We start from the raw sequence: 12,730 nt of genomic DNA, 5'->3' as shown, positions 1-12,730 counted from the left end.
ATAGTGCTGTAAAGCAGGCAGTGAACTGTGATTCAGAAATATCCTGCCCCAGGTCTCGTTCCCAGGATGTACGCACCGGTGTAAGTACCGACGTGCCAAGAGACAACTTAAGGATGCGATACCAGCGCGCCAGGGAATTTAGCGCGGGCTGGGTGGCCGAGAACAAGATATCCAGAGGGCCCCTGACCCAGGCCCCCGCCACTCCCCTACGTTCCGTCTCCCAATAGTGACGAACCTGAAAATAAGAAAACATGTAGCTCGAGGGAAGGCCCCACGCGTCCCGGACCTGCTGGAAGGAGGGAAATCCAGACGGAGACAGGTCAAGTACGTTTTCCATCAACCTACAACCCTGGGCCGACCAATGCTGAAATACAGATCGTCCCCTGCCCGGTGGGAACCTAGGGTTGCCCTCCAGGCGCACAAAAGGGGATATGTCCGGTGGTAGTTGCTGTCGTCGCCTCCACCAACGCCATGCCAGTCTAAACGGGCGCAGAAAACGGGAGCAAACCGTATAGCGCCTCCCAGGATCATCGTGTCGATGTATGAGGTTCATAAATTGAAAGGGGGCACTCCAGCTCGCCAACCATCCTCGAGGGGAGTATCGGGGGCACTCACTATAGCCTTCGTGAATCCAGCGGAGGAGAGAGGCAACATTATAAAGCCGAATATCCGGGACATTAAGTCCCCCCAGTGCTTTATCCAAGATAAGCTTGGACATCGCTATCCGAGGGGTGCGAGACCTCCAAACAAATCGAGAGATAGTAGATTTAAAGACAAGTTCATCCCTCCTGGTGAGCCAAAGTGGCATGGCCTGCAAGGGATACAAGAGCTTCGGTACCAGACTCATTTTCACTAAGGCCACCCGACCCAGAATCCCCAGCGGCAGGTCCTGCCAAGCTTGGCATAGTTTTGCGATGGCCTCAAGGGGCCGGCGGATATTTGCGTTGTAAAGCGTGGGAAGATCAGTGCTGAGGTATATGCCGAGGTATCTCATTGGTTTAGTCGTGGGTGCGATCGGCAACACCGCGTGCCAGGTCTCCGCCCGGCCCCCAGCCAGTAACAGAAGTTCCGATTTACTACAATTTACTTGTAATCCCGACAGTGCTCCAAAGGCTCGAATCACCTCCAGAGCTCTAGGCAGATGCACGGAAACCTGATCCAAGTAGAGTAAGATGTCATCAGCAAACAGGCTGATTTTGCATTCCTGTCCCCGTACCGCAACTCCCTGAATTGTCACATCCTGCCGGATTTTCGCCGCAAGGGGTTCGATAGCCAGTAGGAAGAGGAGCGGTGAGAGCGGGCACCCCTGTCTAGTTCCTCTCTGCAGACCGAAATCTTCCGTCAAACCCCCATTGATCATTAGGCGCGCCCTGGGGTTGTGATATAGGGCAGAAGCCCAGTCCAGGAAGGCACCCCGAAATCCGCCCCGACGTAAGACCCAAAATAGATAATCCCAAGAGATGCTATCGAATGCTTTCTCCATATCCAGTCCCGCCACCGCCTCCTGACCCCCCCTGCCTACCCTGTCATGAATCGCTCCCAAGACCTTCATTAAGTTCATAGAGGCGTATCGCCCCGGCACAAACCCAACCTGATCTGGGTGAATGAGATCGGGAAGAAGACCATTCAAACGTCTCGCCAGAGTCGCAGCCAGAAGCTTAATATCCTGATCTAGTAGGGAAATTGGGCGGAATGACCCCACCAGATCCGGGTCCTTGCCCGGCTTAGGGAGTAGAACTATATGAGCCATGTTATCCGGAAAAGAGCCCCCAGAGGTTGCCACTTCGTTATACATTGCACTCAGGGGCTTCGCCACCAGATCTTCTAGAATGCGGTAGTATTCGGGTCCAAACCCATCCGGGCCGGGCGCCTTTGCCAATTTAAGGGACCGAATGGTGACACGAAGTTCAGCCTCGGTAATCGGCAGGCTCAAAGATGCAGCCTGATCCTCCTCCAGGCGAGGTAGTGATAACCCCCTGAAAAAATCCTGAAGGGCTATCTCATCTAGCGGTCTCTTGCCGTATAGAGTTTCATAGTACTTAACAAATTGTTCCGCAATTTGTCTCTCCCCTTCATGTCGAGTGCCCCCAGCATCGCGGATTGCCGCAATAATTTGACGTTTCTTATAAGGTCTCACTAGGTTCGCCAGAAGTCTCCCCGTCTTCCCTCCCCATCTATGCAGGTTATACCGTTGAAACGCAAGGGTCTGCTCCGCTCTGTGATGAAGCAGAGTCTCAATGCGGTCACGTATAGTCTTGTATTCCTGTCGCTCCTTATCCGAGAGAGAGGAGATGTGGGCCCTGCGAAACCCATGCAGCTGTCTCGTGAGTGAGAGAAGCTCAGCGCCCCGGGCTTTGCGTTTAGCCGCAGTGTATGCGATCACATGCCCCCTCAGGACTGCCTTGGAAGCGTACCAGTAAGATATGGGTCCAATATCCGGGGTGTCATTTGTAGCCTGGTAATCCGCCCAACGTGCCCGAAGGTACGTCCGGAATTCCCGGTCGTGGTACAGGTGTAATGCCATTTTCCAAGAGGAGGCCTTCCTGCCAGTCGCCAGTGTCAGTGTGAGATCCACAGTAGCATGATCCGAGATCGTGGAATCCACTATCTCCGATCTAGTAGCCCTAGAGAACAGCCGTTGGTCTAGTAGTATATAATCCAAGCGGGCATAGACCTTATGTACATGAGAGTAAAAAGTAAACTCCGAGTCATATGGGTGTAGTGTCCGCCAGACATCCACCAGACCTAAATGCTGCATCAGGAAGCCCACCCCCTTATTATCATGATCTCTCAGACTGCTCCTGGGAGGTCTGCAATCCACCCCCGGGTCTGCAGTGATATTCATGTCCCCCCCCAGAACCACCTGATAATCCGGGTAAGCCGAAATTAGGGAGAGAATAGAGGAGAAAAATTTATGACAGTAAGAGTTGGGGGCGTACAGATTACAGAGTAACAGTTTTAAACCCCATAGTTCCCCCAGCACAAGTACATATCTCCCCTCCCGGTCGGTCAATTGTTTATGCAAGGTAAAAGGTAGTCTCTTGTGTAACAGTATTGCCACCCCGCATTTCCTGCCCCCGGAGGAGGAGGAATAAACTTCCCCAACCCAATTTCTTCGCAACTTAGAGTGTTCGGTCTGGGTGAGGTGGGTTTCTTGCAGGAACGCTACTTCCGCATTCAAATGTCGCAAGCTGGTAAGAATTCGGGATCTCTTTACCGGGGACCTGATGCCATCGACATTAAAGGTTACAACTCTTAAATCAGCCATAACAGTGAGAGAGTAGCTCTATGCAGCACAGTGATCCAGAAGGAAACACCCCTCCCAACGAGTGTAAACTCATCCATGTTCCACCAGCCAAATACGCATTCGTCCAAAACAGAAAGAATAAGTGGGCCCAGACGAAGCCTCCCAGCTAAGCTTCGCTGTCCCTGGTATCTCTGTGCCCTCCAAATCCACCCCCCAGACCCCCACCCTTCCCCCCAGCTCACTCATCCCATACACAATCACACGCTCCCGTTCACTCCCCCCCCCTAAACTCTCCCTCCACCCTCCCCCCCCCATTCTTGCCCCCCAGGCTGATCCCATCCCATCAGCATACAAACCCATACAGTTCCCCCAACCTGCCCGGAGCCCTCCCCCCCCGCCCACTGAACAATACCCCTAACATAAAGTCCCCGCATTCAATGCTAAAACAGGAAGTTAAACACAAACAGTGAACAGTGAATAGGTGATACCAAGAAGTCCAAGAAAGTGCTCCAGGACTGCCGCACGCCACTTCGAAAGGAATCCCCTCCAGCCAAGGCGGTCCGCACCAAGATCAAAGAGAGTCATTCAAGGGTTAGTGTAGCCGGCGGGGATACAGGAGTCCACTGGAAATGCTGAAGCACCGCTGCCCCTCAAAGCCAAGCGCGTATCACTCAGGTCACTCCAGCCGCTCGGATTCGGGAATCATATCCAAGTCGAGGAAAGGAGCTCCACCACCGCAATAGCGGCTTGGCCTCACGGTACCGCTGAGCGCGCAGGGGATAAACTCAAAAGGACACCAACACAGCTCCTAGGAGTACTGAGCCGCATCTGCGGGCGAGCCGCAAAGCAGCCACATCCGGTTTAGAGTAACATTAGGCAGGTAAAGTTGCCAGAAACGCCCTGGCCTCATCTCCGCTGTTAAAGGTGAGAGTTTTGCCCTCATGCCAGACTCGGAGCTTCGCCGGATAGACCAGCGCGAACTTAACTCCTCTGTTGTGGAGATCAGTGCAGGAGGGTGCCATAAGCTTGCGTTGGGCCGCCACCCGCACAGAGTAATCATTGAATATAAGCACTCGGGATCCGTTGTAATCCAAGGTGCCCGCCTTTCGGAAGGCCCGGAGTATGAGTTCTTTTTCCCTCCAGTTAGAGTAGCGGGCTATGGCGGTCCTCGCCCTACCCCCCTCCAGAGGTCGATTTCCAATGCGGTGCGCCCGTTCGCAGGCGAAGGCCTCCGCTCCCCCCGACAGATTCAAGGTCTCAGGGAGCCATTTGCTGAAAATCATGTAGAGGTCCTGGTCACTCACCGTCTCCGGGAGCCCGACCAGCCGCAGGTTGTTCCGTCGGCTCCTGTTCTCCTGCTCCTCTAGGGCCGCCTGCAACTCCCGAGACGTCCGTGTGAGTTCCTCCACCTGAGCCGTCAGCGTCACACACGTGTCCTCCTGGTCGGACACAAGCTGCTCTACCTCTGTTAGGCGCTGGCTGTGGGAATCGAACTTCTCGTGCATTTCGTCCACCGCTGATTGAATTTTATTCAGTTTATCTGCCAGCGCCGCCGTGACCGACCGCGTGATATCTGTGATCCAGTCGCCAGCGGGGATAGTGAACGTGGCCTGCTCCGTCGCCATCTTGGAGGGGGTAAGAGAGGGTTTGTCCCGGGCGCCTTTCGCCGTTTTTATGGGCATGCCCCGTGCCGCAACAGTCGCTCCCGAGGACCAGGAAGGGAAAAGCGGTCTGTCAGTCCCCGGCCCGCCTGCTCGTTTCTGCCTTGGGGACGCTGAAAGGCCTGTATTGCCCCTCACTGTTAGCGGGGGTATGGAAGGAGTTCTCCGGCACTCGACCACCCAGGCAGGCCGCTCCACGTGGCCCCCCCCGCCTCTGCTGTCTCCCCCGCTGGCAAGCAAAAAACTGGATGGAGATCCCCCTCCTGCCTGCTCACTTCTGCCGTGGGGGCTCAATATAGGTAATGTGTGTGCCGGGCTTAGCGGGAGTGAGGCCGGAATTGTCCGCCACGCGGCGTCCAGGCATGCAGCACCACAAGACCCTCCCGTCGCCGCAGTCGCCCCCAAGGAGCAGGGATAGAGAAGCGCCTGCTCGTTTCTGCCGTGGGGACTGAAAATCTGCAACAGGAGCGCCGAGGCTAGCGGGGATGAGGCCGAAGTTCGCCGCCACGCGGCCGTCCCGCCAGGCAGCACTACGGGATCCCTCCGCCGATGCAGTCACTCCCGATGTTCAAAAAATAAAAAATTAGAGAAGCGGGGTGTCAGTCCCTGTCCCGCCCGCTCGTTTTCGCCGCGGGGACCCGAAGGAGTCAGTATTTTAGCCGATTTTAGCAGGGGTAAGGCAGGAGCTCTCCGGCGTGCGACCGCTCAGGCAGGCAGCATCACGTGACCCCCCGCATTTGGGGTTCTTTTAGAACACTGTATTGCAAACTGTATGCCGCAGCACACTTCCGGGTGTGCCGCGAGATGCCATCGAGGAAGAGAGGCACTGGCGCCTCCTCTGCACCTCTCCTCCTCCAGCACCCTCCACTAGCAAAGCAATTGCAGGCTCAGGGACCCGCCTGGAGGCGGACGTCGACATGATGACATCACACATGCACGTGACATCATTATATCATTGTCCGTGCACTTCCGGATGCCCTCCAGCCACGGCCCCTGAGTTTATTGTGCCACAGCTTTAAAAAGTTTGTGGAACACTGTTCAACAATAATGAACTCTGAATTCACTCATGATGAACTGGATTCAATAAATGGCACTCAAAATTTGGTGCTGAAAAAAAAATTGGTGCCAAACTATTCTGTAACGAGCGTTCCGGGTTCAGCATGCTTCATAGAATAGCACAAGGCACTGGGTTTCGCACCTCTCACCCTCGCTATGCCAGTGGCTTGATGGACCTTCAGTCTGTCCCAGTATGGCAACACTTATGTACTTATGTTCCGTAAAGCGCCTACAGAGGCGTGATTCACATTCAAAGGTAGGCACCGGAAAAGTAGGCCTGGAAAACCCTGGTCTATATTTCTAGTGCCTACCTTTTCTGGAGGCGCAGTTCTCTAACCGGCACCGTTGTGTGATTGGCATGCGATTGGCGGCCATTTGTAAGGTGGCCAATGACAACAGCACCAGTTAGAGAATCCGAGCCTAGGTCTATAATGGTGCCAAGATGTCATTATGGAGTAATCTTCATTTTGGTGCACCCACATACCCATGTCAAAATGGGTGTGCCTAAGTGACACAACCTGCTCGTGAGTTATGCTCATAAGTGGGAGACGTACCCATGCCTCTCTCATGTGCTGTCTACGTGTATGCCCCCTTGCAGTTATGCACTAAGGCACTTACAGTAAGTGCTCCATTACAGAATAATATGTAGCATGCTTATGTACAAATTTGCTTGGCATATGTAACTTATAGAACTGCCCTATGCATATTTAGCTCCAGCACGGTTTCTTTGTATAGCAAGGGCTACCAGATTTTCCCGAAGGAAAATCCAGACCATGGCCACGACCACAGGCCTGCCCAGTTCTGCTCTGTTCCGACTGTGTCATGCCCCGTTCTGGCCCCCAGCCCCGCCCCAGATGGCATCCACGCATATGTGGATGCAACGCGATGATGTCATGTGCACGCACGCATATGCGTGACGTCACTGTGTTGCATACACGGATGCCCCCTCCCAACCTGACTTTTCCAGGAAGCTTTTCAAAACCCGGACAAAGTGCCGGGTTTTGAAAAGCCGTCCGAATCCCTGGACATGTCCTAGAAAAGGAGGACATGTCCGGGGACGTCCGGACATCTGGTAACCTTATGTATAGCTCACAATACAGTCCTTACGCTATTTGGTAATCTTTCTTTCAGTTGCCTCCATCTTGTCAATGTCTTGGTTTTTTTTGGGGGGGGAGGGAGAGGGACCTGGTCTCCATAACTAAACATATTTACATAGTAACATAGTAAATGATAGCAGATAAAGACCTGAATGGTCCATCCAGTCTGTTCAACAGTCACATTCATTAATTCATGATTAAATTGGCTCTCTGACATTTCTGGGACGTAGTCTGCCTGGTACTGGAGTTGCCATCGAAGCCCACTCCAGCCTATCCAAACCATCTTGTCGTTTGCAGGACACAGACTATAAATCTGCCTGGCACTGTCCTCATGTTCCAAATTAGTAGAGTTTCCATCAAAGCCCTCTCCAGTCCATCCTAAACCTCTAGAGACATAACTTTACTTCCTTCTTTCTACTAGTGAGATCTGCATATATTCTACTTATTTTTATATATACAATTTATATTCTGCACAATCCTAAGTTCTAGGTGGATCACGCAGTAAACAAACACAATTTATAAGAGAAGACCCTGGTTACCTTGAAGTAAGAGATGACCCCCCTGGGTCTCTTTCCTGTTTGGTGACTATTTCTTTAGCACCAATAAATGTATTTTGGCATTTGGATTTCTGATTTCCAAAAATATGATTTTGCATTGCTTTTTTATTACAGCACAGCTGCCACTTTGTCTGTTTATCCAGTTGTTTAAAAATGATCTTTCATCTTATCTACCCCCTCAGGCATATCTACCCTGTGCAAAATGTTCATATCATCTTCAGACATACCGATCACTGATCCTTCCTTTGTATATTTTTCCCATGTTGCATCCAGAGAGTAACGAAGGAGTGAAAGCAAGGAAAAGCAGCTTGGAAGATACCTTTGTATGCATTAGGAGTCTGGAGGAGAAAAAAGTTTTCTTTGGTGTTATTTGTTTTGTCTTTTCTTCATTTCATTGAATTGTTTTAGTGTGTTATTTCATTTTAGTACACACTAAAACATAATTGTACGCAGTAAAACAAAACAGTGCTTGCTATTTTGTGTTGGTGTGCCAAAAAGGAACAAAACTTGCTGAAATGAAAATACACATTCTAACACATGAAATTGGTGACAGGTCAAAAGCGTGCGATGACAAAGCGTAGACGGAAGCGTGCCAAAGATAAACAGTATTTTAAAGGGCTCCGACGGGGGGGGGGGGTGTGGGGAACCCCCCCCACTTTACTTAATAGAGATCGTGCCGGTGTTGTGGGGGGGTTGGGGGGTTGTAACCCCCCACATTATACTGAAAACTTCACTTTTTCCTTAAAAAAGAGGGAAAAAGTTAAGTTTCCAGTAAATGAGGGGGGTTACAACCCCCCAAACCCCCCACAATGCCGGTACGATCTCTATTAAGTAAAGTGCGGGGGTTCCCCGCCAACACCCCCGTCAGAGCCCCTTAAAATACTGTTTTTCTTCGGCGCGCTTCCGCCTTGCGCTCAGTTGTCTGCGCACCTTTGTCGGCACGCGCTTTTGTCTATGAACCCATGAAATCTGGTGACTTTGGGGTTGATTTTCAGGCCACAGGTGGCTACATCCCGTGGTCAGTGGCGAACATGGAAATTCAGTGCTGGGGCTGTATCTACATCAGTCTTACAAATAACCCTAAATTAACTTAAACAATACCCAAGTGCATTCTAAAATATAGTTAGCTGCAGCAGGATCTTCAGAATATCAGCAGAGTAACGTAACTCCCGCTGGCTGGACTCCTCATTGATCTTTATGCTGTATTATATCAATTTCATTTTCCAAACATTTTATATATGCTTTTTGATTTTAATTTTTTGATTTTCCAAATATAATACAGTACTTCCAGATATTTTCTGAACAAAGTTGTAATACTTAATAAGTTACTTAGCTTTGCAACGACACCTCTTCCGATGAGATATCCGTTTCAATAACTTTCATCTAGCTACTTTGTATCTAGCCATTGGCGTTGAAACTCCGATGTATGTTCAGCCACAGTAGGCATAGCCAGCCAAGCTGATGTTCATTGGTTAAGTCATAGCAGCCAAAGATAGACCTGCTATTTAGGCAGGTCTATCTGGCCGCTAGATTTAGCCAGTCAGCCAGTGAATATTGGCGCTGATCGTCAATGTCGCATGACATTGCCAATGACCTGGCTAGCCAGTGATCAGGATAATCAGCGGGAGATAGCTGGCTCTCACTGAATATTAGTGGTTAGCTGGCTTAGCACTATTTAGCTGGCTAAGAGCCATTTCTGGCCAGTTAATACACTGAATATTAGATGGTTTGTCTCCTCAGTGAAAGATTATTTTGTCTCAAGACAGATAGACGGACACATCCATTTTTACATGATTCATCCCAATATTCCTATAACATAACAAAGAGTTGCATTGTATCAACAGTAATTTACCCAGATTTTCAAACTGCACCATAATTATCTGAAAAGCAAAGACCTCTAGCTTTAAACAGAGTCCATGTCAGATTCAGCATTAGAAACTGACACTTTCTGTCATCTTTTCCCTCTTTAACTCTATAGACAAATGCAAAAAAATAATGCTCACATGTCTCAAAGCAGAAGGGCATGGCAGGTATTGTTCTCATCTCACAATGATTATACCAACAAACTTTAGACCTTTTGTCCTTAGACCTAAGCCAAGTTTGGATATGATCTTGTGGTGTGTATTTGCTTAGGACATCTATATATTTTGTGTTCCTTTGCTGAACATTTTTTAATATTTTTTTCTTGCAGGGAATATTTTTAGTTTATGACATTACCAGTGAGCGTTCCTACCAACACATAATGAAATGGGCCAGTGATGTAGATGAGGTAAGCAGACTCAAACCACCATTTAGATTCATTTAACTATAAGCTTAAGATGAGCAAATGGAATGTGATTATGGGGCTCATTTTCAAAACACTTGAGAACTTTGTGTGTCTAAATGCTTTGAAAATACACCTCTTAATTTCTCAGGCCTGGTTTGGTATGAAATACATCACAGACTCTAAAACAGGCAATGGTTCTGGTATATATGTATATATCATGACAGAAATCAAAAACCAGTACTTATATAGCTTATCAATGATTAATTGAAAAATTTTTGTTGTAGATAAATGACCTTCTGAGCTATAGCCTTACTGATTATATAGCTTTGTCGCTACATCAGAAAAAACCTTTCGGCATCTTTATTAGGTCATAAGGTCTCAGACAACTCAATATAACTTTTGAGTTGTCTGATACCTTATGACCTAATGAAGATGCCGACTGGCTTTTTCTGATGTAGCGACAAAGCTATATAATCATGAGATCTCAAATACAAATGAAGAAAATAAGAGACATAAGCACTGGCAAGTTAGATGCAAATCATTGATAAAGAAACCTAAGAAAGAATATGAAGAGAAACTTGCCAAAGAGGGAAAAACTCATAGTAACAATTTTTTTAAGTACATCGGAAGCAGAAAATCTGTGAGAGAATCAGTGGGACCATTAGATGATCAAGGAACAAAAGGGGAGCTCGGGGAGGATAAGGCCATAGCGAAGAGATTGAATTAATTCTGTGCTTCAGTCTTTACCTGAACCGTTAATGATTTTTAAAGGTGATGTGGAGAAATTGAAAGAAATCTCAGTGAATCTGGAAGATGTACTAAGCCAAGCTGACAAGTTAAAAAGTGATAAATCACCTGGATCAGATGGTATACATCTCAGGGTACTGAACAAACTCAAACATGAAATTGCTGACCTAATGTTAGTGATCTGTAACCTGTCGCTAAAATCGTCTGTAGAACCTGAAGATTGGAGGGTGGCCAATGTTATGCCATTTTTTAAAAAAAGGGTTCCAGGGGAGATCTGAGAAATTACAGACCATTAAGCCTAACTTCAGTACTGGACAAAATAGTGGAAACAATTATAAAAAATAAAATTGTGGAACATGTAGACAAACATGATTTAATGAGACAGGGTTTGCATGAGTTCAGCCAAAGGAAATCTTGCCTCACCAATGATTTAGTCTTTATTCAAACTTGCCTACTTGACATAGTAACTGCAAACAATCTCTTAAGTGTGTTACTCAGGTGTCTCATTTATGGAATTTACTACTATTGACAATCCCAAATAAAGTAAGCTTTTAAAATGTATCTTTTAAGAGTTGTAGAATAAATATTAGTAGTAATTTTTAATGTTTAATACCCAGTCTGAATAAGCAGATCAAGGTGGTTTACAAAATTAGTAGTATGTGTAAGCTTGAAATCTTTTGGTGGCTCTCGGAGCTTTCTCATATTCACACTGTGGCCCTTTACATTAAAAAAGTTGGAGACCACTGTCCTAAGGTATCAAACTCAGATCTAGTTTCCTGAACACAGTTTCCTAGCTGGGTTTGCTTAGCAGTTAATGCAGTGGACTCTGTAGTGCTAGGGCACCAGCATGGGACACTTTTTAAAGAGTTTCTCTTATTTTGTTGTTACAAAACTGATTTAAAAACCAGGACCTCAGATCCCCATTAGAATAACAAGATGACAAGTTTCAAGTTTATTAAAAGATTTTTTAAACCGCTTAATCAGGTTTCTAAGTGGTGTACAATATAAAATTACATAAAAACATATTAAAACATAAGAACATAAGAAGTTGCCTCCGCTGAGGCAGACCAGAGGTCCATCTTGCTCAGCGGTCCGGTCCCGCGGTGGCCCATCAGGCCTATTGCCTGAGCAGTGGTCCCTGCCTATTTCTATAACTTACTTCTTACTCTTATCCCTAAAACCTACCTCTACTCCTATCTACCCCTCAATCCCTTTGTCCTCTAGGAACCTATCCAAACCTTATTTGAAGCCCTGTAACGTGCTCCTGCCTATCACAGCCTCCGGAAGCCCCTTCCATGTATCCACCACCCTCTGGGTGAAAAAGAACTTCCTAGCGGTTGTTCTAAACCTGACCCCTTTCAATTTTTCAAAACATATAAAAACAAGGGATACTGGATAAAATCCAAGTGTCATAATAAAGCACAGATAAAACATTTGGACCTACTTCAAACAATAGGAAAGTGGGGAAGAACTACAATCGTTATAGAAAAGTGCAACATAAAAGGAAAGTACAATAGGTTAGGGTAAACAGTAACAGTTTACTTTAATTTTGTCCTTAAAAGGACAGTTGTTATCCAAAGGCGTTCTGGAACAAGAATGTTTTTAGTTTTACTTAAAATTGTTTTAAATCAGATTCACCACGCAAGTGGTTAGGCAGCGAATTCCAGAGAGACAAACAAAAAAACAAGCATAAAATCTATTGGAGAAAACACTGAGCAGATATCTTGTGCACCACAAGCGTTTCTGAAACTGTAAAAAGTGACCCGCATGTTGCATCTTTCCACAGTATGCACCTGACGGCGTCCAGAAGATTTTAATTGGAAATAAGGCTGATGAGGACCACAAACGACAAGTAGGCACAGATCAAGGTTTACAGGTAAGGCTACTAGTAGCAGGGAGAGAGCTGCTACCCATCATTTCTATATGTACACAGCACTGTATGCATCATATGCAGGTACTTTTTCTGTCCCTAATGGGCTCACAATCTAAGTTTTTTTTGTACCTGGAGCCAGTGGCGTAGCAAGGGTAGGAGGTGCCTGGAGCGGTGGTGTCTCCCCGCGCCCTCCTTTACGTACCCCCTTTCCCCTTTCCCCTGCTCC

The 12,730-nt window shown here is 47.5% G+C and overlaps 1 protein-coding gene across 1 annotated transcript in view; it reads left to right on the top strand.

Annotated features, from left to right (window-relative positions):
* RAB15 (RAB15, member RAS oncogene family) overlaps window positions 1-12,730 on the top strand; it is a 274,174-nt gene that overhangs the window by 250,220 nt on the left and 11,224 nt on the right. The window contains exons 4-5 of the mRNA XM_033950805.1: window positions 9,810-9,887; window positions 12,418-12,507. Of these exons, the coding sequence (XP_033806696.1) occupies window positions 9,810-9,887; window positions 12,418-12,507 (168 nt within the window). The remainder of the gene's footprint in view (window positions 1-9,809; window positions 9,888-12,417; window positions 12,508-12,730) is intronic.

The sequence above is a fragment of the Geotrypetes seraphini genome, chromosome 7, assembly GCF_902459505.1.
Source record: "Geotrypetes seraphini chromosome 7, aGeoSer1.1, whole genome shotgun sequence".
NCBI lineage: Eukaryota > Metazoa > Chordata > Amphibia > Gymnophiona > Dermophiidae > Geotrypetes > Geotrypetes seraphini.
This window is presented reverse-complemented; position numbering and strand designations above follow the sequence as displayed.